This window comes from Coenobita brevimanus, chromosome 66 (assembly GCF_032717465.1).
Source record: "Coenobita brevimanus isolate Jiangsu-jjx chromosome 66, ASM3271746v2, whole genome shotgun sequence".
NCBI lineage: Eukaryota > Metazoa > Arthropoda > Malacostraca > Decapoda > Coenobitidae > Coenobita > Coenobita brevimanus.
Genome location: NC_137019.1, coordinates 5,593,428 through 5,621,287, shown reverse-complemented (window position 1 = coordinate 5,621,287; position 27,860 = coordinate 5,593,428). Strand labels below are relative to the sequence as shown.

Genomic DNA, 27,860 nt, shown 5'->3' with positions numbered 1-27,860 from the left:
AGGCCCTCCAGATCCCAGAGGGGATGATATGGGGAGTGACAGTTATCATTACCATTACATGTCATCTGCATCTACCCTCAGCTGCACACACTTTTGGCGAACTAGGAAACATAATTTTGTTGCATTCTCCACCTCAGCCAGAAAATTTCACTGTGCTGTTTGTGTGATTGCTTCTTAAACTTGCTTCATTTACTGTAATTACATTTTTTACTTGCTGTGCTTTACTGGTTACAATGAGATATCTTTCATTATTTTGCAGTTTCGTACATACCAAATGCATTTTCTGCTTTCTTCTGCCTCTTCATTAGTCTTCATTTTTTCATGGGCTGATGCTGAGGCATATGCCAAGAGTATCTTCATGTTTTATCTTATTTTGTTTAATGATTTGATGTTCTACACTTTCATTATTTACTAAACAAATATTTTGGAGTTCTATGCTTAATTCCTATTGACTGAAACTTCTTTGCCCCATTCATTCTTTGCTTTGTAGTAGAAGAGTAATCCCAGTCTTTCTTGGCAAGCAGACCCATCAACCATCGGCAAGCAGTCACCCTTGCAAGGATGTCACATGCAATGAACCAATGTTCCCTTATGGTGGACAGTGCCTCGCCACAGAAAGACAGGAGGAAGTGTGCAGAGGTGTGGTTCCTAGATGTACGCAACAATTGCATCTCTCCACTTAGTTAATAGGGGCACCATAGTAGGCTCCACATCATCCTAATACTGTAGTTAGTTATGTGTTACCACCCAGCATTGTGAGTGGTGTCCTGGATTACAGGAAACAATTAGATCTGTCACTCAGCACAGAGTCACCTAAGAAGTAGACAGCACTGCATCAAGTGAGTGGATGATGGTTGCATTCTGTGGCTCAATGTAGCCCATCAAACAATTCTGTGAATGCCTGACCATGGTCTTTTGATGTCACCATGAACTGTAATATCCTAATTCAAATTTCTCAGCTCATTTAGTACTGATACATTTACCTCACTAGCCAGTATCAAGATGTACATGTCAGTTCCAAGAAATCTAAGTTTCCCAAGATCTCTTGATTATTGTAGCCTGAGTCTTAACATTCTTTGCTCTGGATCAGTCCAGCCACTGTCATGACCAATTGCTCCACTGCTGCTAGATAGGGGCAATTTTATGAGGGGAACATTATATGTTTCATCTCAAACAGCAAGCCTGCCTACTATGGTGGTTGTACCCATCCAGTATAGTTTTACTGATTACCAAGATAAATAAGTTTCTTTTCCTTATCAATAAATCTCACGTGTCAAAAAACTATCCCCCTATATAACCATTACCAGACAAGCATACTGCTTTTTAGTTTCTTACTTCCAATCATTTACTCCCAATGTATACTGCACATACCTGGATTCCTCAACAGTTCCAGTTTTATTGCCCTCACTGTTCACATGTTGTACTGTACCAGTCTCACATTCATACATTAGTGCATACTCTTGCAGCCTCTGAACACATTTGTCATTTTCATATCAACACCTTGATAGCTCTGACCACCATTCATTCTTGAGTCACTCTAACGTTCATGCCCTCACCACACCACCCTTATGCCACACCTTACAAAATCCCTCTTTTTTCACTTTGTCACATTCCAGATCCGTGAAAACTAAAAATAGCTTTCAGATTTTACATGCTTTCTCCTTTATCAGTATCAGTCTTATTGCAGAGACCTGAAACATAACATCTCCCACACAAGAAGCTAACAAGTTTAACACACATTCCTCATTCTGACATGGAAGGATTCATAATATTTTATAACCTTTGACTGGTATGCTTTTCTGCAAGCTGAATAAAATAACCTGGCAATAAACAACATACATGTGTACTAAAAAAAAACAATGGTAGCAATATAAACATTCAAGATGCATCAATGAAAACAGAAACATTTGTATTATAGTTTACAAAGATTAAAGTTTGACAGTAAACCTAAAAATCACGTGGTTTGGGACACACTTAGTTAGTGGCTGAATTTATTTAATCAAGAATCAGTTCATCAGATATATCATACTAAAATTAGTGATACTACATTACTATATACACCAATCTACTTATTGACAAAAATGTACATCAAAATATAAAATGCCTCTTGACAATTGTCTGTGTCAAGTTTATGTACACATTACAGTGTCAGAGCAACACTCTCATTGGCACTTATGCAAATTATGCACAGGATAATATTGAAGATAAACTGACATAGATCAGCTAAAAGTTTGACATGGATCAGTGTTTACAGGACATAAAAGTACTATTCAGCTTCCTGTAGCTATGCAGCAACATACACCAACAAACTTAATTCTAGATCAGTAATGTTTAATTTATTAATTTCTGAAAGAAAGCTATTATAGTACAGTGATCCCTTGGTTACAGCACACTTAGTTATAGCAGTTTTCTTTATCAGTGTGAGATGAAAATCTACACTCCTGTCATTATGGTGCATTTTTAGCTCAAAAACATTGTTGTCGTGCGCCTCAGCTGGTTTCTGCCAACAATAATGATGCAGTGTCTGTGATTTCTGATGGCTTTCAGGGATTCAAAGATGAGGCCCTACTTGAGGAGTTAGTCCCAGGTGGTAGAGACCATTAACTCTCCACCTCCTAGCCTTGAAACCCTTAATCGTAATTCCATCTCAAGTTTCTTGAAGTGTTTCTTCCTTATTATGTTCTTTTCATCATTTCCATTAACCTAACCATGCCTATGTGTTTCTGGTGCTTACTATAACAGGATGTATTTGTTTGGTGGGTTTAAATTGTCATAAATGGGAAAATTTAGGCTTGCACTTTGGATGCCTCATACTGCTTAGAATAAATCCCATAGGTTCTGTGTTTTCGTCATCGTGCAATTCCATTATCATGTGCCATGTTTGGTACTAATCATACACGATAACCAAGGGATCAGGGTATTTATAAATTTTACAATCCATTCAATTAGAAATACTAATTAGCACAGTACTTGTATTGCTTAAAGATGACTGAGCATGAACTTGTACCCTGGGGAGAGGGGCGAGGAAAAAAAAAAATACTACCCGTGTATTCCTTGCATCAGAAAAGGCAACTACAATGAAAAGAAATCAAAGTTGCAAGCAACTTCTATCATTCAAAGGCACAGGAGGGAGAGTTATTGTAAATTAGGTGACTTCTTGATTCTTGTCCCCTACAATTTTATTGCTCTAGATCTCCCCACAACATGTAAACATCAGAAATTGCGTTAGGGCAATACTGAACACTAAATACCATACTGCACACTGCATATCTTCTAATACATAAAACTGCTCTAAGAGGAGCAATCTGACTGAGGTATAGAACATTATAATGTTACAGTGTATTAGCACATTCTAGGGCTGTGTGAGTAATTTGGGTTAAGTTAGCTGAACGTATCATCTTTTATATCTAATATACACCTGCCATAGCAGTCTCACTAACTGCTGATTCTCCAATAATTTTAGCTAACTCAGCAACGTTAAAGTACAGTACAATGGAAGACACAAATCATTTACGGTACATTTCTACGATTATAATCTTCAATATGTATTTGATCTTCTTCACACTAATAAATCATATATACAGGAACTATGTATATTATATACAGAATGCAAACATATTGATAAAGTTCATAAGAGTAATGTTCATTAACCCCTCAGTTGCGCACAGCATTCCGGAAATCCTATCGGTAGACCTCATTGTGCATTCCGGAGGAGACATGTGAAATATTGTGAACTTTTTGGTCATTTTTTGCGCCTACTGTGTGTTTATGCTTGACGAGTGGATGGCGAATCATCATTGTGGAGTGTAAACTTTGACTAAAATGTTATCATGTTTGGTTAGGGAAAAGGGATCAAAACACATGATGAAAATACAATTTTTTTAACCAGTTATCCTGCACCACGGACATAGGAAGTGTTTAGGACCACCGCAGCCTAGGGGTTAACCAAAGCACTTGATACACTTGGATTAATATTAGTATTGTACATATAATTCTCTGAAGTTCTGATGATGGCAGATATACTGTATAAATGACCTTACACTGTGTTTACATCATTCATTTGCTCCAAAGTACTCACATTTGATCCTTGATATTGCTATATAGCAGAAAATTCTAACACCTGATGAGTACATGATACAGTGTCATTTCCTTCATCTTGCTTCTGAATCAAAGGTTATGTACAGCATAGTCAGTTGTAGCGAACTTTCACAATAAAGTATACAGACTGAGCAATCAAACTGTGGATAAGTCTGCTAATGTTACACTTTCAAGTACTGTAATGTTGTTGGTTAACCTCTGCAATGAACTACTAGCATCATAGCCTACTATGCTCGACTAGACAAAAATGGATTTTTCAAAAATTCAGTGCAGGCAACCAGTACTGTGCATACTGTATGAATGTGCATGATATGGTAGGCACAGAAATAAATTTGTGTTTTATAATTTACAGTTATTTGAGATATGGTATTATTTAATCATATCTATGAGATTTGAAATAAACATTTTCACAAAAATAAATTAGCCATCATGAGATGTCAAAGCATACTGATACTTTTAAAATAAATTTCGCTAAGTACATTACCCACACAATCAAAAATGTATCCAAGTGAATAACAGTTTTAAAACACAGGTAATAAATTTCTTTGGTATAAAGTGCTTTTGTGATTATATATACAGGTACCCAGTACAGGTATATATCCCACTAAGATCCCTGTTCAACTTTATCATTTTATTCAGTCTACCATCAGACAGTTTTACAGGTATTTAGCTGTAGGGAAAATTCCAGGTCTCAATAGGATATACTGTGTATATACAATTACTTTAGTATTAAAAATCTAAAACAAGTATCATACTTATGAGTTAAACTATTTTAGAGCAACAACAAATCAAGATTCATTCACTGACTGGAATGCACTTACCATGGTAATGACAATGAAATATGGTGATTACAATGAAATTAGTTTTATGAAATGTGATGTGAGGATGAAATGGATATGAACTGGAATGCTATGACAAAGTTGCACATGTAAAAACAATAAATAATAAACTGATATATGCCAGATCTGGACAACTTTAATGCTGTCAAGAAACTAAACTAATATAGAAATCTGCAAGGCAACTAATGCTACTGAAAGACCTTAGCAAGTGTCAGCATTGAAGAACACCTGACTGGCCATAATAGAGAAGAATGGTGAGTGAGATGAAAAATACTTTAACATATTTCTGCATAGTATTACATACGTACTGTACAGTATATGGAATGAGGGTGTGAAGAAAATATATCCGAGAGGAAGGAGACAGAAAACAGTTGTCTCTATTTATAAGTCTTTGCTAAGTTGGTAATACTGCACTTAGTGATGGATGAATGGAATTAAACAAAAGAGTATGATGTACTATGAAAGCCAAAAATCTGTACAGTACTAAGTGATGAGTGGGTGGCATGAAAGGCATGAAAAAAGGGAACATGGACACCATAAACCTATGGGAAGACACTAACTTATTGCACAAGTGACAGGTGTGGACAAAGTTATTTCTGAAGATGAACAACACTCACCACTTCATGGGTTGTTTAGGTAATGCAGTGAAGTAAAATCAGTCACTTAATATGATGACAGTTTCAACATAAACAGAGTCAAGAGAAGTAAGTTTTAGTTACCAACAAACTTCAATTTTCAAAACCTAGATACCACAACCTCATTAAAACCTAGTATCCGTACTCTCAAAACCCTGGTTCTCCTTTCCTGTTTCCTTTGTTACTTCCACTTTGTGCAGCTCAGACTCCTCCTGGGGCTCCCGGCAGGACTTGCAGCAGGGTAGAGAAAGGCAGCAAGCATCATATGGCTGGAGGGAATGAAGAGGTTTAGGCAGCCAGTCCCATGTGCGAAGGACACGAGGAAGAAACGAGGGCTTCTTTGCTTGAAGGACGTTGACAATTACGACAAAAACAAGTAAGACCACAAGAGGGATTCCAACTGCAGCAAGAACAATTGGCCCACCTGGAAAAAAAAAAAAATTATATGAAAACATTATGAATCCTGAGATAACACAGTACATAGTGCTGTGAACTGGTACTTACCAGATCACTATTTATACAGTACTTTATAATCAAAAAGACTAAGATGAGACACTGAAACACTTTACTCTTCTTGATGTAAATCAGTAAAAAACTGCTACTGTGGTGCAAACAATTAACCCTTAAAACTCTGCTGACAACTTATGTGTTTTACTGGCTAATCTCAAACAATTTTATTCACTAATGGGAAACCTAAGGTCTTAAGAGACTGTTTTCATTAACCCTTAACCATAAGCTGTTGACTTAACTTTCTTACTCCGGCTAATTCTTTACAATTTTACTCATCACTAGGAAACCTTCAGAAGTTTAAGAGTTAATTATAGCATAGGATAAGTACTGTTCAGTGGAAAATGTGGCCATTATGTCCAAACAAGAAGCAAGCTATACTCAACTTACCTAGAGACAAAAGGAAGACAAAGCCTGGGAGAAGGAAGAACATAACGATGAGGTACAGGATGGCAAACCAGCGATATTTGGCTGTTGTCTCACCCAACTTCTTAGCAAGAGGAATAGGGACGCGCATGAAAGGTATCGGATAGAAGATAAGGATTCCAAAGATGTTGAAGAAGAGGTGAACAAACGCAATCTGCAGGTGTGAAAGATTCCATTACGTATTTACTATTTTTGGTATTAAAAAAAATAACAGTTACATACTACAACAGTTGACCTGGATATGATGATGTATGTAATCAGAGAACAAAAAATTACTGTATCTAACTGAAGACTACAAGGCATGTAATCTGAATCTTTTATTCCAAAAACTGTAGTGATATACACATCTCGACCATGGAGGCAACTTCCACTTGTGAGCAATAGTAATATATCTTATCTTGCACAGGCTGAATACACATATATGATGGTGAAACTGCTTTTAGAAAAAATCTAGTTATAATTCAAACAAAAACAAATTCAAATAAGGAACAGTCACAATTAGCACACCTTGAAGAATGCAAGGCATTCAAGAACATTCCATTTATCCATCCACCATCCAATCCTTTACTGCTCAATCAGTAATATAGGTGCTCAGAGCTACACCACAAGCCAAACATTAAAGGTGATCAGAACCTCACTTCTGAGTGGCAATTTGTCAGCAATAAACTCTAACCACTCCCCAAATATAAACCCTTTGGGTAACATCCAGTTGGAGCAACCTAACCACTGGACTACCAGGCATCTGTCTTTTGCCTATGAGCTTACCCTTGGAGCCTCTTAGTGGTGAGGTCAGCAGAGCATTTGCCTACCAGTCCTCTTGACCTAGGGTCAATCACACTCAATTGTATATTTATGAGGATGCAATAGTACAGTATGGCATTTCATGTGTTGTTACACATTTGCACCATGTAAAGGTTTTGTCAACAACAGAAGGATTCTCTCACTCACAAACACATCCACTACAATTTTCATGTGCCATTCTCACCCTACACTCAAGAGCCTTCTGCACGAGGAACTGTGTGGGGGTGGTTCATATCTCCAGTGACAAAAAATGGTTTGCCTCAGTTCTACAGATCAATTTCCCTCCAGGACCTGTAAAACATGGCTAAATGTGTTAATCAGAGTTGCCTGTTCATGTCATGTGTGTGTGTGTATGAGTTTAATCATGGGAAACCATATGGTCTGTCGCTGCATCAAGAATATGAATGGTGAGCATCCTTATCTATAATACAATGCAAAGAAAACCATCTCCATGTGTGTGCTAACCTGGAGGGCATCTTGCAAACCAGGTCCCTCGCCTGCCATGGACGCCAGAAGAGCAGTAGTTGTTGTGCCAATGTTGCTTCCCAGGGTGAGAGGATACGATCGCTCAATGGTGATCACACCAATACCTGTGCAAATAGTTAAGCTGGTGAGCTGGAGCCAGCAGCTTATGAAGCAGAGCTGAGACTTTTTTGGGTTGCATGTGTGAATGATTTTATGGCCCATTTCACTGGGCATGCTGTTTGACAGTCCTCCTACTTTCGTGTTTTCTCTTCCATTGTTTCTGGGGATTGCTATTAGCCCGATGATGGTAAAAAATACTGTATCTTTATTATACAGCAGTATATGCACACAGTATATTAGTAAGTATAACCTACAATTTATCAGTTTTATACTGACCAATGAGTGGCGTAAGGGTAGAGGTGAAGATAGAAGATGACTGAACAAGGAATGTCATAACTGCTCCTACAAGCAGGGCGATGTAACCAGTGAGCCAAGGCAGATATGGGATATTAGCATTGATTGTCTTCTTGATGATCATGGCCATTTTGCCTGTGGAGATAAGAGATGGATTTTATATAATGGTTATAATAACAAGAAGTTTAATATAATAGCATTGTATGTAATAGCACCAGTGTGTAATGCAGAGAAGGAATTTTTAATGAAAAGTAAAAAGTAAATGTACAGTACTCCAATGCAATATATTAGATCATTTAAAGAACAGTGCACGGTTGCATGATACTGTAATTAAGTTTTCATGGCTAATTTATATATACAATATAAACATGACTTAAGTGCTAAGAAGTATGATCACATTTTCCAACAAATGTTCCAGAATTTGTCATGTTTGCTCACATATGTATTGTATAATACTTCTTTTACAGCTTCAAACTATCTTAGCCTTCATACTGATGCATAATGTGATAGGTATAGGTCACATGTGGGAGAAAAGGGGGGTCAGTTTAAAAAAGACAACAACCAAATGAATTATATACACAAGTTTATCTGTTCTATACTTACAGTCAATATCTGCATCAAGTACATATCAGAAATCTGTTAACCGTGAATAACAAGAGTTAATGTTATCAGAACAATTACCATACTGCACAGATTTACTTACCTTTCATCATGGAGTTCAAGGTCTTGACTATGATGATAAGGGCCGAGCAGAGAATAAAGAGTGAGGCAATCAGGAGGATGATGCCAACCTGGGAATCTGTCAGACTTGTCTCATAGAAAAGAAAGTGACAAGAATGCGGTATTCCATTATCAAGACATGGGGCTGGTGTTGCTGATCCTGACTCAGTGGTTTGAGGAAACTCAGTGGAGGGAAGGGTTTCATTATATTTGCAGTATTTCTTGATAAGTGAAGTTGCATTCTCCAAACAGCCCCCTGAACTCCAGTCATGATAAACAGTTTTGTCCAGCTGCAGGGGGAAAAGCCTCTTCAGTATTGTATCAGCTGTACAATAAATGCATACATGCACAGCTCATGAAATCAGCAAAACTTATTTAGAAAGGTAATGCAGCATTCATAAAGAAGTAAGACAGTAAATTTTATGTAAGTTGACAAGAAAACTACACTAAGTCACTTTACAAACAACTGTATTCAGTGCAGCTCTTAAACTGTCATGTGCAACAATAGCATTAATGTAGCGCACTATACTTAGGTACCAGCACAACATATTTATAGCTACAATTCATGGTTCACTTTGTTAAGCAACTAGAAAAGCTTTACAGCTAGCAATTACTCCTATTTTATAAGTGTGACCAAAGACGATGAGGTAACACTACTACACACGGTGCACTGTGAGGTGAGGCAATATTTTAATCTTACAAGTGTTAGTTTCATAGTGATATTATTATATTTTCCTCTTCAAGAATTCATACGAAATCACTAAGGCAGTGCCACACCAAGGAAATAAGCAAGTTTCTTAATCTTAAAAAGAAAAAAAAAATTACCTGAATGATAGTCTTGGTGAATGGCTCTGTGATGACTTTAAGGAGTTTGACATCGGCACCTTCACCAACCCAACTTATATCATTTACCAGGGCCCCTGATACAATCTCCAACAGGTCTGGAAGTACCGTAGATGAAATTACACATGATGGAGCTGTTACAGTTAACTGAATTAAAAATAAATGTGTATTAAAAGACATCAATGAGGTTTTAGGGAAATTTTTTTGTGTTACACAGATTCATTGATTCAACAGTTGATATACTAGGTATGACAAATCCATGTAGGCCCTAATTTAGAGGTGGGACAGAGGCAGATGTGCAACTGCATAAAAAATGCCTATATAAAATGGAGAGAAATCAATGGAGTGGTAAACTACATGATACAAATGTAAACAGAAATGAAAGACTCAAGTTATATGCAGTCATAAGGCCAGTTATGATGTCTGAAGCTGAAGGGTGGATTTTGGGAGTGAGGAGGGTAGACTCTTGGAAAGGACAGAGTTGAGGATGCTGAGGTGGATTATGGGTATTTCACTGAGGGAAAAGTTAAGGAATTAAAAAGGCAAGAAGTGTAGGAATGGAATGGTTAAGAGAGAAAATAAGAGAGGCAGGACTGAGATGGTATGGCCATGTGACCAGGACAAAAGATTAGTATTAGCTTCACACACAATGATTTTCTGGGGTTAATAACCACTTACGAGTAGCTAATTCAATGATGAGCAGAGTAATTACAGACAGCCAGTTGAACATATCATGGACAGTGGCTCCAGCAAAGGCTCGACGAAATTCATTCCTATCACCAACCTAAAAGAAGAAATAATACGCTGTTTAGATTAATACAGTACATTATCACTTACATTACCAAAGTGGTTTATGCACATCTAAAATATAGTATTAAACATATATACAACTCTAATCCAGTACTCTACAGTCATTCAGCCACTGTTTGTATAAGGGCATGTTATTCATATATATATATATATATATATATACTGTATATATACCTGTATATATATAGTACCATTAAGTTCCTTTTACAGTGCTGTAAACTGAAGTAAATGAAATTAACTCCTTCAGCCTAGAACATCCTCCAGAAACTGAATGAAACTGCTTAGATTAAGCCAGATCAATTAAGAAAAAGTAATTTTCAGACTAAAGAGGTTAAATGAACTTGTTTCTAACGCAAGATATCTCTTTGCTATAAAAATCAGCCTGAGTCAGTCACAGTAAAGAAAAAGGCATTCTAGGGCTGAAGGGGTTATTACAGCATACAGAGGCTGACACTCTACCATTTCATTTACGGTACTGTACTTAGAGAACAATACAGTATACTAACCTGTGTTAAGGAGACAATGGTGTTTGTTACAGAAGTTCCAATATTTGAACCCATAATCATAGGAATTGCAGTTCTGACCTCCAACACTGTAAAGGAAAATGGGATAATCTAGTTACAAGGAAATGTACAACACATGCTTGTCAGTCAAAAAAATCCTCACAGTACTTTCTTGGAATGATCCCTCCTCCTCCTCCTACACCACTACTTTTACTTTACTTTTTCATGGGGGTTTTGACATAAGTTTCTTCTGCCAGCTACCTCATGCTCATACATCCTCCATGTCAATCTTATATTTTCCATTTACTACATATGTACAAAGCACCTCAGACCATATTGCATGTTTCTATTCTCAACCACCTTCACTTTCCACTTATCATGTCAGAGTTCACTTGTCCATCTTGCCAAGTTACTCCATATCTTCAAGATAACCTTTGTCCACTACCCTCATTCTTGACATGTCTCAAACGTTAATTATGCTTTACAACTATACCAGGGTTGGAAACTGTTTACCGTCAAGCAACATGTTCTTTGCTCTCACACCCATATTTGTTTCTTGCCACTGTTTTCAAAGCACCTACAACTCTCTTTTCTTGCTGCAAATATCACTAAGTTCCTCTTACATGCCACCATATTTGTTTCAGATGCTGTGCAAATGACTAGGCATTCACACACAACATTTCCATGCCATCTAGTCTTGTAGAGAATTAGTTTGTATTATGGCCCTCTCAAAAACCAATATCTTGTCCTTACACTTACTGTTCTCTTCTACCATGCTGTTGTTGTTCCTGTGGCCCCTGGGTCATTTGGACATGATTCTGGTGGACTGAAGGCTAACTATGGTCTTTTCCTGCAATCCACCATTTCCCTTTTAGGGAAGAGGGAGGGAATGAGGGACACCTGTATAGCCAGGCAGCAGAGCCACCCCACTGTACAGTAATGGGGCCATCATGAGAAGATGTCCCTCTCCAGAACCCTACCATACTTTGCAACATTTTCATTCTGGTAGTACATCTGGAGCATATAACTAATCTTATGAATGATGAGCTTCGCATTAATGCTCAGACCCAAGATACAATATTTACTGTATGATAGCTATCTCATTACACGAGGGGCAGCATATGTCCCCTAAGCTCACTCCTCTTCTCCTAGCTGTTCCATTGCAATACAAGTTGGTGCTGTACAGAATTTATTCAAGTTATCATTAACAAGGCATAATGGACTCATCAACACTTTACTCTCATTTACATTTACTTGGCTGTCCAGTTGTAATGAAGGAAAAGAATGTGGCATTTACATGCTATTAGTACAGCAGCTTCACTCAAAAGGCTACACTATGCAGTACAGTATTGAAAAATGTCTATACAAGACCTACACTATCCTTTACAGATGTTAGTGCCAAAGGTGTCCATTGTCAGAGCAAAAACATTAATTCAGCACAGTAGCTAAAACTGATGAATGATTACAGTACTGTACGGTAAAGTATTGCAAGAGGTGTCACTGATGTATGGCACTGCACTGAAAACTATTCCTATTATGTAACTTATGATGATGGTGATGTAACTTACAGCCAGCAGAAACCATGGATACGATTATGGAGGTTGATGTCGAGGAGGACTGCACCAGTACCGTAACAAGAATGCCAATCATCAGACCCACTATTGGATTTTTCACATACTCATTGTTGAGGATATCAGCTGCAAAGTAAAAAGTCTCTTAATGAAAATGAAATTAGTATATAAAATTTGTTATCATAATTTTAGTCAAATATGAGAAGAGTAACAATAAATTACATTTCATTCAGGATTCTCACTGGTAACGTATTTACTATGTAGAACTCTGTTAAAAGCCCCCAAATTGGCTAATGAACTAGTCTACGTAGGCTAATACTAAATGATTTTAATTGCCACTGTCACCACCTGGAAGCCATCACACTATGGCCACCAGTTGATAGACCCTGAAGAAGACTTGGTGGTTACTGGAAAGTTTTTCTTGCTACTCTGTTAAGTACTGGAGGCCCCACCCACATTTAGTCTCAAAACTTTCCACAAATATTTTTAATGTCTCTCAGGGATATTTAGTCCCAGTACTGTCCAACTGGAAGACTTCGTATTAAACCACCTAGACGACTGACAAAGATATGCTCAATGTTGCCTTACTTGAAGGCACACTTTCCACTTTAGGTACTTTATGAGCATATACTATGGCCGCTCAGTGATGAACTGCATATCAAACTCAATATTTTTGGAACATTATATTAATTCTCCGTCAATATCCTTTATCTGTACAATGCAATGAGATATGTGGCATTAAGTTCACTTCTAAAAGTATTCGTTCTCGACTGTCTAATTACAGTATCCTTGAGAGTTGGCGGCATGGGGCTGAGAACTGACTGCATGAATAAATGAGGGTATGGCTCATTTCCCTATTCCTCATCTTGTCTATTTGGTACATTTCACCATTTAGCAATTGCAGGGTGATGAAGTTAGTGGGTATCATCTGTCTATCTATTTATTGCCAGACCCCAAAATCCCGCAGGGGATGGCCGTTTATCTTTGAGTTAGCTGTTTTACAGGAAGGGCATTAACTGTCCACAAACCCACTTGCTGACACATAAGGAACACATATAAGGTGGTTATGTGGTTACCATCTAGAGTTGTAAATGGTTTCCTGGCTTACAGGAAACAATTAAGCTTGTCACTCATTGTAAAGCCACCTGGAAAGGAGAGTACTGTAATTAAAAGTGACGGAAAGATGGGAGAATTACGAAGAGAGGAGGGCACACACGGAAAAGGAATAATACAGATGACGAAAGAGGGAGGCAGCACTACATCAAGGATGTAGATGATCATCTCCTACCACAAGTGGGTATCAACTGCATCAAAAATGTCCCTAATAAAATGTCTGAAAAGGACGAAAACTATTGCGCAGATATTCACGGTCCATAATTAAGTTATGGATGCTAGTCACATAAAAATAAAATAAAAAAGACATACAATCATATCCTCTCCACATTCAACTCCATAAACTGTTGCAAGGAGAAATTGTTTAGAGACGACTGTGACATTCAGTTTACAAGCTAACAGAAGTCGCTGGAACGCTGAGAATCCGCTGGGTTAAATTTTACTATTAGCTCATTCCGCATAGCAACTTGCAAGTCTGCAAAGCATCTTCGCTGCATCAATTTCCCGTAATATAACAAAATATTCAACAATGCTATTTAAAAACTCTGTGCAGGTGTTTTCTATTTAATTATAATCCTGGACTTTTTTTTTTTTAATGATCGGTCAATTAGTTTTTCAATACGCAGATTATGAATACAGTACATTATCACCTCTTTTCAGTTTTTTTAAGTCTTTGCGACCTTTAGTTTGATTAGCTTAATGCGATTATCATGCGCGATAACTGAATATATGTACCATTACCATGAATTTATCTCAGCATCGTCGATTTACACGACGCGGTGGACTACTTTATTGGTGTGAGTAGGCAACCCCAATGAAATGTGAAATAGCTCTTACTTTGAGTAAAAACAAACAACTCTAGTTACTAAACATTTTTTGAGTAACGTGTTAGCATCTTGTTATGAAAAGAGCTAACAACACAAACCGTTTTTTTAATACTCCAATATAAACATTCCGATTGTTCATGATTAAAGGTAGGGACCTATTCAGGTGAGAATGTGCTACTCCGCGTGTAGGGAGAAGCTTGGGGGTTCACGAGTCATTGTCGTATTTTTGTGTCAAACTAAAAGTATCACATTATATGAAACCCACCACATCAACTAAGCCAAATCCAGCTTAAGTTATGAATGAGAACACAAACCATCGTTATACGTACTTCAGAGAAAAAGGTAAGTGATTGTTACCATCATTATTATTATTTTTTTTCCGTCTAACGTTAATTCCCTAGACCTGTCAAGGGTGTTGTGCCACTCTGCTGGAGGATTGGTTAAATTTTGCTGGAGAATTGGATTTTTGGGGGGTTGCCTTGCTGGATCTGAAATTTCCAAATATTACCTATTTCTGAAGATTTGTCATTAAAACTTGTTAATTTCAGGTCCATTGTTTCAGCCGATTAAATTATTGGAGGCAAAAAATACAATTCTTAAGCATAACGTTTTATTCTTGTAATATTTTGTAAGTGAAACAACAGTTACTTGTATATTTTTGTTGCAGTTCTTAGGAAATAAAACTTACTCTTCATAAAGAATCACTTTGAGAATGTTTCCAACTTTCCATCCATGGAACTGTTCAGTTTCATTATGGCTGAAGGTTTGATTTGGCTCATCGGTCAGGGAAATGAGTACCACTGCACTACTGCAAACACTAGGAAGGTTATCAGTTAATCAGCCAAGCATCCTTGTTTGTATTATTGGAAGAGCAGGATACAATGGCCAAGCAAGCTGTAGCAAGACTAGAATTAAAAATAGGAGGAACCAAGGTGAGCGACAATTCAATTCTTATAAGCATTGTTGTTCTCCCAAGTTGCTTTCTTGGTATTATATAACATATTCTTGCTTGATTGGAACTCATAGCAAGGCGCTTCAAAGAACTGATTGACTTTGCATGTTATTATTGAAGACAATGTGCCCTCAGGTGCCAGATCTGATTTGCTATTCACTGTGTTCTTGCCTATCATACTGAGCACTTTCAGCATCAGTATTGTTATGGGGTATGGTCAGTACCAACTTAGTAACTCTGGACATTATAGGGAATTTCAGATTCCCTGAAATGTCTTTCACCTTTGAGAGGTGGTCCCAGATAACATCCATTCTCAAGTAGTTTTGACCATTTGTTTCAGTTACAGTAGTCGACTTAAGAACTGCGGGTGGTAAAGCAGGTTATGTCTTGTATGCCACAAATTCATCATGATCTCACAGGTTCATGCTTAAAAAAAAAAAAAAAAAAAAAATGGATACCTGTTGATGAAGAATTCAACTGAGGAAACATTTGCGCTAAAACGGCAAAACTTTAATTTTTTAGGGCGCAACAGTAACGTGAATGCGTGATAACACACAGGGCTCGCGGGAGTGTGGGAATATCATTCCAAATGTGTGAGACCCGCAAAATACGTGAGACTTTGCAGGCCTGAAAACGGATAAGATGGAAACGAAAATCAAGTGTAATAATGTAGTCCGAAATATCCAGTTATAAGTGCTGAGAGCGGAGATTCGTACACAAGGGCACGTAACTTCACCTCTGACCCGGATAGGTGACCATTCTGCATACCGTATTACTATTTGCCCTTTACGGGTATCTCATGCCAGCCTGGGAATGCTAGCAGCACCCCACCAACCCGGAATATTGCTATGCTCTCCTCTCTTCCTTAGGTAACATCGCAGTCACGTTGCATTAGTACTTTATCAGAAACGTTGCCAATATTTTACTGTTCATTGATTTTTTTTTTTTAATCGAAAAAAAAAAAAAAAATCTGCCCATCTGCGGTGGTTGAAAGCGACCCCAGGACACGGAACTCTCAATCAATGAAACGTAATATCCCAGAGAAATACCTTGTCCTTTCAGCCCTTCTCATCTTTTATGAAATATCTGAGCGCCTCTGCAGGAATACCCCTGACCCCTGACACATACGGGGTCTTCCGTGTCCACCAGTGACGTCACGGAGATGTTGAGAGAATGAGAGGTGAGTGGGTGGGGTTGGGTATCCAGGATGGGTAACTGATAGGGTGTGGGGTCAGTGAGGGTGATGGGGGTGAGTGGGTGAGAGGTGGATGTCCAGAGGTGGGGGGGGGGTGAGCAGGGTGAGCGGGAGTGTTGGAGCAGTGAGTGAGAACAAGTAGGTGGGTGTTGGGGGAGTGAATGGGTGGGTGAGTAGGCGGACGACCAGGGAGAGTTAATGAGTGAGCGTGGGGTGAATATATGAGGGTGAGCAGTTAAGCCTGAGATGAGTTGGTCCGTTAGTGAATGGGTCAGGGATGAATCACTTGTAAATTCACCACATCGTCAAGCGACAATATACATCCATATACTTTTTAAGTGCTTTGCGTTTCACGTCATTTTTTACATAATTAGCCATGCCTACATATTACATATAGTCGTAACAGCAAGTCCTGTCTTACCCAACCCCACCTTGTTAAGCGTTTAGGCTCGAGGTTAGGCTGCCATAGTTTTGAAGTTTCATGGGAAGGTGACTAGCGTACGACCCTAGTGGCATTGCTCAGGGCCGTTTCTCCGACTGTGGTTAGTGATGATAACAGTAGTAGTAGTAATAGTAGTAGTAGTGGTGGTGGTGGTAGTAATAATAATAATAATAATAATAATGATAATAATCAAATAAATGAATAATACCATCCAGGAAGAGATTGAAGAGTGAGTGTCGTGCCAAGTGAGAACATTAATTTCATCTGGCCATTCTTCCGGTGCGTGAGCAGGAACAAGGCAGATACTGTCCAGCCAAACATCGTCACATCTAACAACTTTTTATCTCACGCGAGGGACTCAAACGTGGGAGTGGCAGCGATTTAGGGAGCGGAGTGTTGGCCGCTGGATAGGGTAGGCTTGGACAAGGGGGAGTAGACTGAGCAGGATGGGTGGAAAAAATAGGGCAGAGAAGGAGTGTGCAGAAAAGGAAGAGGTTAGGTAGGACGGGGAAAGTTACTGTATATCTGGAACGGATCTGGACAGAGGGTGTAGGCTGGGTAGGACTTAGGAAAGCTAGGTCTGGAAAAAAGAGGTTGAGGTTGAGTAAGACGAGGAAAAGCTAAATGTGGACGTGATTTGTAAGTGGGGTTGCGATTGGACTGGGAAAGTTAAATCTGGAGTAGGTCTGGAAAAAGGGTTGAGGTAAAGTGGACGGGGGAAAGTAAACTGGAATAGGTCTGGAAATACAGAGGGAAAAGTAAATCTGAAATCGGTCTGGAAATACGGAGGGAATAGACCTGGAAACACGGAGGGAAAGAAATCTGGAATCGGTCTGGAAATAGGGCTGAGGCTGATTAGGATTGGGGAAGATGATATTTAAAATAGGTCTGAGGGAAGGGGATAGGCATGGGTGTGCTTTTGTTTCGATGAGGGGAATAAGAACATCACTGTAGGCTGCATGAGAGAGAGAGAGAGAGAGAGGAGGGCAAAACTTAAAAATGGGAGAGGGAAATACCTTAACCAGCTTCCAAGGTAGTTTAATAAGACGTTAGGAAGAGTCATCGTGGATATGGAGGTGCGACTTTGAATTTAATAAGAAAAAAATATACATGTCAATCAACTGCACAAGGGTCATTAAGTCAGATAATTACTCAAGATTTGAGGATTGAAGGATCTAAGACTTTCACCTCCCTTCCTTGTTCCTCTGCCAGGGTACGGCGGAAAGTGAGAGTCAGGGTGCTGGGGGTGAGGGTTGGGGGAGATAATGGGGGTAAGGGTTGGGGGATAGTGGGAGTGGGGATGGGGGTAAATACTGGGAGTGGGGATGGTGGTAGGTAGTGGGGGTGGGGATGGGGGTAGATAGTGGGGATGGGGGTAGATAGTGGGGGTGGGGGTAGATAGTGGGGGTGGGGGTAGATAGTGGGGGTGGGGATGGGGTAGATAGAGGGGGCAGGGGGAAATTGTGGGAGTGGGGGTAGGGAGAGATAGTGGGGAGTGGTGATAGAGGAGGTGAGTGGAGGTAGAGGTTGGAAGGGGAAGGGACTGAAGGACTGGGGAACAGAGAGGCTAAAGCATATAGTTTTATGTTTTACCATATCCAACCAGGTGCTGATGAGGGTGTTCTAATTAGACTGCGATATAAAGGTCTACTGTGCACACTCTTCTACCTGGACACTTCCTAATTAACCCATTTACCAGGCTTGGGTCTTTTTTTTTTTTATTATATTCTCTTTGCCGTCAGATGATTTACCGATTTTTTTTTCTTGAAGTACACGGTATAATATGTACCCTGTAAAACACATTTCTTATGTGCTGAGTTTCGTATTTCAGTCAGTACCCACAAAGGTTATATACCACCCTAGTCATCGTGTGTGTGTGTGTGTGTGTGTGTGTGTGTGTGTGTGTGTCAAACTTGTTTTTCTTTGTAATCACAATAAATGGTTTCCTCCTCAGGAGAAACCATTTCATTACTCTGGCTTCAGGTAATATTGTATCGTATATTGCCTATTTTTTATTTATTTTTTTTGCCGAGCAATTGTTGTGAAAAGGGATTATATATATATATATATATATATATATATATATATATATATATATAGTGTATATAAAACTGTCGCTTCAGCACAAAATCTTATGCACGCAACCATGTCAGTTCCACAAACCTCTGATAAACCAAGGACAGTATGCCCGTTGGATTTTAAGAGCTTGTATTACTGATGTGTAAATTAAGGAGCGGGTGTAAACTTGATTCTCCATATTTAGCGAAGGGAGGGCATGCGCAGCCCGGATAGGTACAGTATTGCCTGCGGCCGGCGGTGTAAACAAGACACGTTATTCTGGATGGAGACGCAGGTGGCTGGGTACCGCAACGAATACGTGTGAGGATCCTCGTACCCGCTATCAAAAGACACAGCATCAGCATCTCAGCTTACATATTTAATGGAGTGTGTATGTCCGCCTTTGTATGCAGTTGATACAAAGATTTCACTTTGATAAAGATTGGCTGCTTTGGAAATCAGCAGTTGTTCATGATATCTAACTAGGGTTCTTTTCCAAAGCTTCAGAGTATGATATCCTGGCCGAGTGCGGAAGTGAGGTGTGATCTGCGTCCTGTGCTTGGGCTTCCTGTGTCCTAGTGGGGGGAAGGAGGAAGAGGCAGTGAGAATGAGGGAGAAGCGGTGTCCTCGACTACACTGGCCACAGGTAATCACACCAGCAATACTTCCAGGTCTTATTGCTAGGAAGTAACCACCTGCACACACACTTCCTCATCTTGTAACTCATGTTGACTAATAGATATTCATTTTCTTAAGAACTGCTATTTGTTTAATGATAGACCAAGAAAATTTCTAGCTAAGAAATCACTAACATCTGTTATTAACCGTAGTCTTAGTTCATGGAAAATTTCACGAAATATAACGGATTAAAAAACTGCACACACATACTAAACTGCTTCTTGTGAGCCTTCCCTAAGAACAGTTCAGGTGCTGTGCTACATGACTCAGAGCAGTTATTTTTCCGCTGTTGTTGCAACACTAACACGACATGTGACGTTTATTAACGCCATTACCATGGTAGCAGGTGTTGTCGTGAGATTACATATGACAGGTATTGCTAGGAACTTATGTTGAAAAACATCCACGTTGTTATTTCCTGCTGTAGTCTAACCCCCACTACACCAGCCTCAGTCAGATACCTCATCATGACTCACGGGAAGGTCCTACGAACGGATTTATCAAGGAACTTAACCAATTTCCAGGATGAAAATGTTTCTATTGCAGTTTACTGTTATCAGAATTAATTGTATTTTTCATATTTTTTTCAAATTCACTCCAGTTTGGTTGTCAAGCGTATGGTTTCTGTATGACTGGAGATAAAGTGTAAACGAACAGCCTTACTTTACGGTTAAGGTCAAAAACATTTATAAGTGTGGAACCAAGATTATATTACCACTTTTGCAGCAGTGGAGGACTACAAATAAACAGGTAGACTATGAGAAAGCCAATTGGATTTTTATCTTGTTTCTTCTTAATATCACGAATTAAAATCCAGTCTTTCAGCACGACTACTTACTAAAAACTTCTAAGCCACGATTTTACCTTCTTCCTTGTTAGGTCTTCCTTATTAGAATGAAAGAAAAAAAAATGAGAATTTAAGGGACGATGAGGTTGATGCGTGTTCCTTACAGGTAGGTAATTAACAGTGAAAGGTCAGCCAGCCATTTCTGTACTGTGCCACCGCAACTCCGCAACCTTGACGTCAGGAAAGTGATACCCTCGACCCCCCCCCCGTCTCTCTCTCTCTCTCTCTCTCTCTCTCTCTCTCTCTTACTCTCACTCTCACTCTCACTCCTAATTTTCCTGGGCTTTAATTCCAGCTTCTTTGTGATACACCTGTCACCCTCTTATCCAGTTCCCTACCTTTTCTTCGCGATTCCACAGTCCTCTCTGCCAACATTGCCAACTTGTCACTGGCATCAGTATCAAAGTCGTCTGCATGTGTTGTATTATTGTTGTGCACATCGAACGGCAGCTAGAAATGAGTGTAATCCAGTATCATGCTTAGGTGATTTTGTGCCACTCGCACGTAAACCACTTCACTTCGGTCATTTTCATTTATACGATTATATATATATATATATATATATATATATATATATATATATATATATATATATATATATATATATATACACAATACGATGTTTTCCACGTTAGGAAGTCACTCTAATATTAAAGGGTCTCCACCCTCTCAAAACACGTTCCCAAAACTGAATAAAATTCTGGTAATTGCCAGAACATAAAAAAAATAATCGCATTCTGAGTTAATACGGGACACATCGATGTGCTGATGACATTCTATTGTTCGATTTTGTTTCGCAATGTGCCCATAAATTATTATTATTATTATTATTTTTTTTTTACAACGTATTATCTTTTGACTGATTCTTATGACGGTGTTATTATTGATTTTGTATTATTCTGACTTCTGCCTAACTTTGCATCACGCATTGTGAAAGTATGCTCAAATATGGAGAAGGGGAGGGATTACTTTCATACCGATATTCTTGATTAACTTAGTTCTTAATTCACGTGTTATATTAAAATGTTTCTTTAGTTATAAAATACTACACACTTTACAAGAATATAACGATTCCAAACTATCATACTCTGAGATCAACTTCAAGATACTGCTAGAAAAACAATCCTTTCGAGGGATAGGTAGGGAGTTGAGGAACATTAGTATAACAGGACATCGAAGCCGCCCTGTTATTTCTGTGCCACTGCAACAACCGTCCCTTTCCAGCACCGGCTGTTGTGGATATACCGTAGAACCAATATGCAAAAAGTGACAGGCAGGCATGACGTATCCAGAAAGTCGTCGTGTCATGCTGCAGTTCGTTGCCACAGCCGGATATATTGCATGTAAACAGCATCGGCGTCTTGCAAAACTTTTTATAACCTTGGGCTGCCACTGAGCTATCTGTCACTTCTTTAAGAGAGTTGGCCGAGTATGGATGAAGAAGGTCTACCGTGGTGAACGAAGACTCTTGCTATATCGGTATATGGAAATACTGTTCATTCACATTAACTTTGAATGCATGTTATTGGTGTAAAAATTGAGATTTCTTTGAATAAAAAATACTGATGCCATTAAAAAGATTAGGGTAATTGTTAACTTTCTGTAATTCATTTTTGTGGGTGACATTATGTACGATATTTGGCTTTTAAGCAGTGATCCATACAGCACTAGGCCAGAACTCATTTATAATAACTGATTATTTTTTTTTTAATGCAAAAGAAAGAACCAAGGGATAGAAACCATCACAGTTTTCCACCCAAAGAGAACTGGACAAAAGAAAAGCAAAATACAGACCCGTTCATTTGGAGATGGCTGGACATATCGCCCTTAAAAAAGACTGAAGATTGTTTACATGAAGGACAGAGACTACCGGTTAACTTTTGCATTGGAGAATAGGGAAGACAAGGTGACAGTGAAGATAAACGGATGTTGCCTGTCCACCATAATGGGGAATGATACTGCCTCATGAAAATATGCATGATAATACTAGTTTTTATATTCAGGTACTGAGTTTACTCACATGTAGGTTAGCCCCTTCATCAGATGACATTTTATATTTCATTCCTTCGACCACCAGACGATTTATTTAACTTAGGACAGATATCAGGTTGTGAAGGGTTGCTGAAGGTTTTATCAAGTTTCTCGAGTTTTAAAAATCTTTCTAAAGCCGAATGAAATAATCTCATGGTAGAAATAATATAAAACGTTGTCACTGGAGTGGAGTGGTTAGGTGAGAGCAGGTCATTTGTGGCCTTGCCAGCGGAAGACAAAATTTTTGGAGTTATGGAATATTCACATTGAAATTAGTCTATTATTATTTGTATTGCCATTAGGTTGTGGGAAGAAGGGTAGAGTGAGGAGCGGAATTGGTTGGTTGTCTGGGTTCTACTTAGGTTAAGTTTATGGATATTTAAATTAGGCCATTTTTATTATTATTATTATTATTATTATTATTATTATTATTATTATTATTATTATTATTTACTACTACTACTACTACTACTACTACTTTTACTACTACTACTACTATTACTACTACAATTCTGGAGTCACTGATGTGGGAAGAAGGGTGGAGTGAGGAGCGGGACTGGTTGGTTATCCAGGTTCACCCTACATTCACTTTTACTGTCCATAATTTTTTGTTTGTGCTAAGTAGCCGGATTCCGTGGGTCATATTTACAAACTTTCTTGAACTTAAGTGGCGTATAATATTGCCTGTCGATTCTTTCCTCTTGTACAACTACCATACACTTTACAGCCATAATGAATAATAGTGAAAGAATACGAAAAAAAAAAAATCAGATAAGAGTAATTTGATATGGAAACACGTTCATTTTGGAAATTGACAAAGGTTCGTTTTTTCCTCAGTTATCGAAGCACCCTAACATCTCTACCTTACCGATTTATTTTGCTTGTTACACCTTCTTACCGCTTTTCGTGTCATATAAATCCTCTTAATATCGCCATACTCGTCATAAATGATATTCAGAAGGATATTAACCAGCCATATCCAAAAATAAATCGCTTAGGAAGAGGTGTTAGGGAGCCTCCTTAAACGACGATAGTACGAACCCAGGACCCTTAATAAATATACTCCCCGGCTCTCACCTCCCGTCAGCCCCAGTTAACCCTTTCAGTACGGTGGTCATTTTTCGGTTTGCTCTCTCTCTCTCTCTCTCTCTCTCTCTCTCTCTCTCTCTCTCAATAATGGGAGAGCTCTTGCAGTGAAGGGGCTAATGAAGCACTACCCTAACGCCTTTTTCTAAGCGATTTATTTTGCATATTACTTCGTAGTATCCTCTTCTGTGTTATTTAAGTCACTCAGATCCCAACATACTCACCATAAATAACATACACATTGATATTAACCAGCTGTATCCAGAAATAAATCACTAGGGAAGAGGTGTTAAGGAGCTTTCTTAACTACCGAGAATACGAGTCTTGATCTCTCTCCTAAGCTAAATTAAATCCTGTGTTGGTAGCGGGAATAAATGATAAAGGACGCTATCGTAATGACAGGGTAGTACCGATACCCGTAGTCGTGTGTGATTTTAAAGAATGATAATGTGTTGCAATAAATGTCTTTGGAACTCCGTCATTTTTGTGTCTGTGGTCTGGTCTTCTAACAAAATTAATCCTTTGGCTGTGGTGAATTTTCCCGTGCTAAGTAATATTGCCTGTACATGACCAGTATCAGTACGGAGTAATTACAAGCCCAAAGGAGAAGGTTTGGGTAATTCGTAAATACTGTTCCTGCTGCACGGTTTCCTGAGACAAATAAAAAACTAGGTGGGATGGTTAGAGAATAGGATACGAAGTTAGGAGCAGCGACAAAGCAAATCCTCCAGCCTCGAGAGACTTCCCAGTTGGCGAGTAGAACCATTTGAAGTTAGCCAGAGTAAACTGGATCAATCCTTCCCCCAAACTTTAAGCACTTCAGCCCAAGGACGTCTGGTTTACTCTTGCTCCGAATAGACTTACGGAACTGGAGGGGTTAGATATTGCTCTCAACCCCTCCGGTCCAGTAAGTCATTCCTAATATGAACAAAAACGTCTGGTAATAGCAATAGAAAATTATAAAAGACTTTGTGGTCGTTGAATTTGGGTTAGATATTGCCTTAATTAACCCCTTCAGTACAATAAGTCATTCCTAAGATGAACAAAATCGTCATGAGATAGCAATAGAAAAATGTAAAAGACGTCGTGATAGGAAGTGTTCATGGGGTACTCACTCGTGGTCTTGCCGGCGATGAGTCTGAAGGCGGATGAGAGGAAGTCGAGGGAGCAGATGAAGAGATACAGGAACCCCAGCACCAGTACCACCTTGGCAGTGTTGATACATACCCGCTTCACCTTTTCGCCTGTCGTCATCTCTGCGGGGGGATCGAACACAGTAGTGTCGTAAATCGGGTCGAATATATTAACTCTTAATAAGCAACACCTTTGTAAACTGGATAAAACATATTACCTCCGTCAGCAAACTAACACCACCGTAAACTTAACCTTATATATTAAGTCTTTCAGCAAGCATACCACTATCGTAAATTGGATCAAACATATTAACACTTTCTTCTTCAATAGACGAATTATTTTATTGATTTATTCAGCCAAGAGGAATTCTAAAGAGGTTTAGGACTTATCTCTCATAACTCTCAGGTTCCTGTGAGACACACAGCTGGATACAGCCGTCTAATGAAGCATTTATAGATATACTTTAAAGTAGGATATGCTGTGACCTAGATTTGAACAACATACCCTATCTATCTGTCTCTATCAAACTATCTATGTTTGTGTATCTGTCTATCTATATCTATCTATCTATCTCTGTCTGTCTGTCTATCTATCTATCTATCACACATCCACGTTACAGACACCACAGTAGCTCACATGTATAGACAGCTTCCCAACATAAATGGTTCACAGTGCGAGACATAAACACCCCAGTGAAAAAACTTATATGATTTCTACCTGACCACGGCTTCCCTGTGTCCAGCTTAATGTCAACTGCAAAAAGATAAGATTAGTTGGTTAGTGAGGCAGAATACTTAAGAGGTTAGTAGGGTCAGCATATAGAGAGTAGAGGAGAGATTTTTTTTTTAGTAAATATAAGTACATTAGTGTTTCTCAGTATGCAGTGTCTTGAAGCAGAATATTATCAGGTTAGCAGAAATTACTAACGTATTATATTATGTAAAGAACAACACTTTTAAGGGTAAACAGGACGCAAGAGTACTATAGTGCAGAATAAAGCACATCTCTTCTAGGCTAAGCATAAGTGATAAGTATTGTGCAAGGAAAAATAAAGAAGAGAAATCGTCCCTGAAGACTTGTATTGGAGGGAGGGAGGTAGGCATTTAAGGTAGGGTCGGAGTCACTGTTCCCTGACCTTTACACTCACTGGAAGCTCCCTAACACCCCTTCCTCAGCAATTTATTTTACTTATTGCTCCATACTATCCTCTTGCGTGCCATTTAAATCATTCCAGTACCACCGTTTTCTGGACAGATATCACAAAAACTCAATATTAACCAGCCGTATCCAAAAATAAATCGCTAAGGAAGAAGTACTAGGGCGCTTCCTTAATCGGCGACAACACAAGATGAATATTTAAGGAAGGGGTTCTAGCAAGTGTCCTACGGTTTCGAGAATACGGCCCAAGAATATGTTGTGGGAATGCAGATGTATGTTAGGGAAATACTTTAGTGTTTAAGATGAACGGTTAAGGACGAAGTGCTAGAAATTGTCCCATAGCTTCAAGAATGCGACCTAAGAATGTGTTTTGCAGATGTGTGTTAGGGGAAAAAATATTAGTGGATAACATCTTCAGTCCCATGACATGTATGGGATTTTTGCTCTCACCAGACGATTTTGTTAAGCTTTGGAGGGATTTTTCTAACTGGAGGGGTTGACTATCCACCAATAGCGTCTGTGAGAGAGCGTTGCCTAGTGGTAGTATAAAATAAAAAATGCGTCGACGGAGTGAAGGTATTGATTTATTTTCCTACCTGTTTTCGTGCAAGTATTGTTTTGTGTATTTTTATCGTGGTATTCGTGGTTCTTTTTATTGGGCGATATTAACGTGTTCTTGAGTCTGATAGGCTTTTGTGTCTTCGTAATTAATGTTACATAGGTGGGAGAATGGCCTGAATATACTGTGTGTGTGTGTGTGTGTGTGTGTGTGTGTGTGTGTGAGAGAGAGAGAGAGAGAGAGAGAGAGAGAGAGAGAGAGAGAGAGAGAGAGAGAGAGAGAGCTTTGGTAATTGGTGTCGTGTGAGAAGTAGTATATTTGTCTTAGAGACGTTACGGGTTCTTGGCAGAATAATAATGTGTTTTTTCAAGATTTTATGCATTTTATAATGACTTTTTTAGTTATACAGATGGAGTTTGTATTCTACTTTGGTGGCTCTGACTGGGAGGAGGATATTGCTTGAGAATGAGGTAGTAAAAGAATGATTAAGAGTGACAGTTGAGAGAGAAAGTGAGAGGTGGTGTGAGGTTGTGAATGAGTAAAAGAATGACTTAGTGAGAAGTGAGAGAGTAAGTGAGAGGTGTCGTGAGTTTGTGAATGAGTAAGAGAAAGTGAGAGGTGATGTGAATTTGTGAATGATTAAAAAAATGAGTAGGAGTGAATTGAAAGTGAGAGGTGATATGAGCTGTTGAATAAGTAAGAGAATGAGTAAAGTGAGACATGAGACAGAAAGTGGGGGGTGACGTGAGTTTCTGAATGAATAAGAGCGAGAAATAAAAGTGAAAGTGTGAGGTGATGTGAGCGAATTGATTTTGTGGTGTAATATACCAGCGCCTGGCGGTGTCAGGGACGAGTGAGAGCGACAGTTTGCTTGGTACGGTGAAACTTCCTTACATCACTTCAGTCCGGGTACCTCACTGTGACTGTGTTCTTGCTGTTACATTACGATTTTATTGTGTTCAGTAGTGGTAGGGTGAAACTTCGCATTTAAACACATCATTCCGGATACATCGTTAAAACTTCCTACATCCCTGTGGGAGGTTTTATTGTTTTTGTCAATATAAATATTCTTACTTATTTTAAAATTGCGATATTGAAATGGCTATGTCCTAGATCAGGCGGACAACTGTCCGCTTTTTTTGGCCAAA

The 27,860-nt window shown here is 38.8% G+C and overlaps 1 protein-coding gene across 1 annotated transcript in view; it reads right to left on the bottom strand.

Annotated features, from left to right (window-relative positions):
• Positions 1–5,630: 5,630 nt before the first annotated feature.
• Positions 5,631–27,860, bottom strand: part of LOC145405377 (sodium-dependent phosphate transport protein 2B-like) — a 74,005-nt gene continuing 51,775 nt past the window's right edge. The window contains exons 3-12 of the mRNA XM_080276784.1: positions 24,977–25,117; positions 12,630–12,758; positions 11,065–11,150; positions 10,427–10,532; positions 9,731–9,846; positions 8,889–9,195; positions 8,168–8,320; positions 7,772–7,896; positions 6,470–6,659; positions 5,631–5,996 (exon numbers count right to left, since the gene is read on the bottom strand). Of these exons, the coding sequence (XP_080132910.1) occupies positions 5,698–5,996; positions 6,470–6,659; positions 7,772–7,896; positions 8,168–8,320; positions 8,889–9,195; positions 9,731–9,846; positions 10,427–10,532; positions 11,065–11,150; positions 12,630–12,758; positions 24,977–25,117 (1,652 nt within the window). The 3' untranslated portion in view covers positions 5,631–5,697. The remainder of the gene's footprint in view (positions 5,997–6,469; positions 6,660–7,771; positions 7,897–8,167; positions 8,321–8,888; positions 9,196–9,730; positions 9,847–10,426; positions 10,533–11,064; positions 11,151–12,629; positions 12,759–24,976; positions 25,118–27,860) is intronic.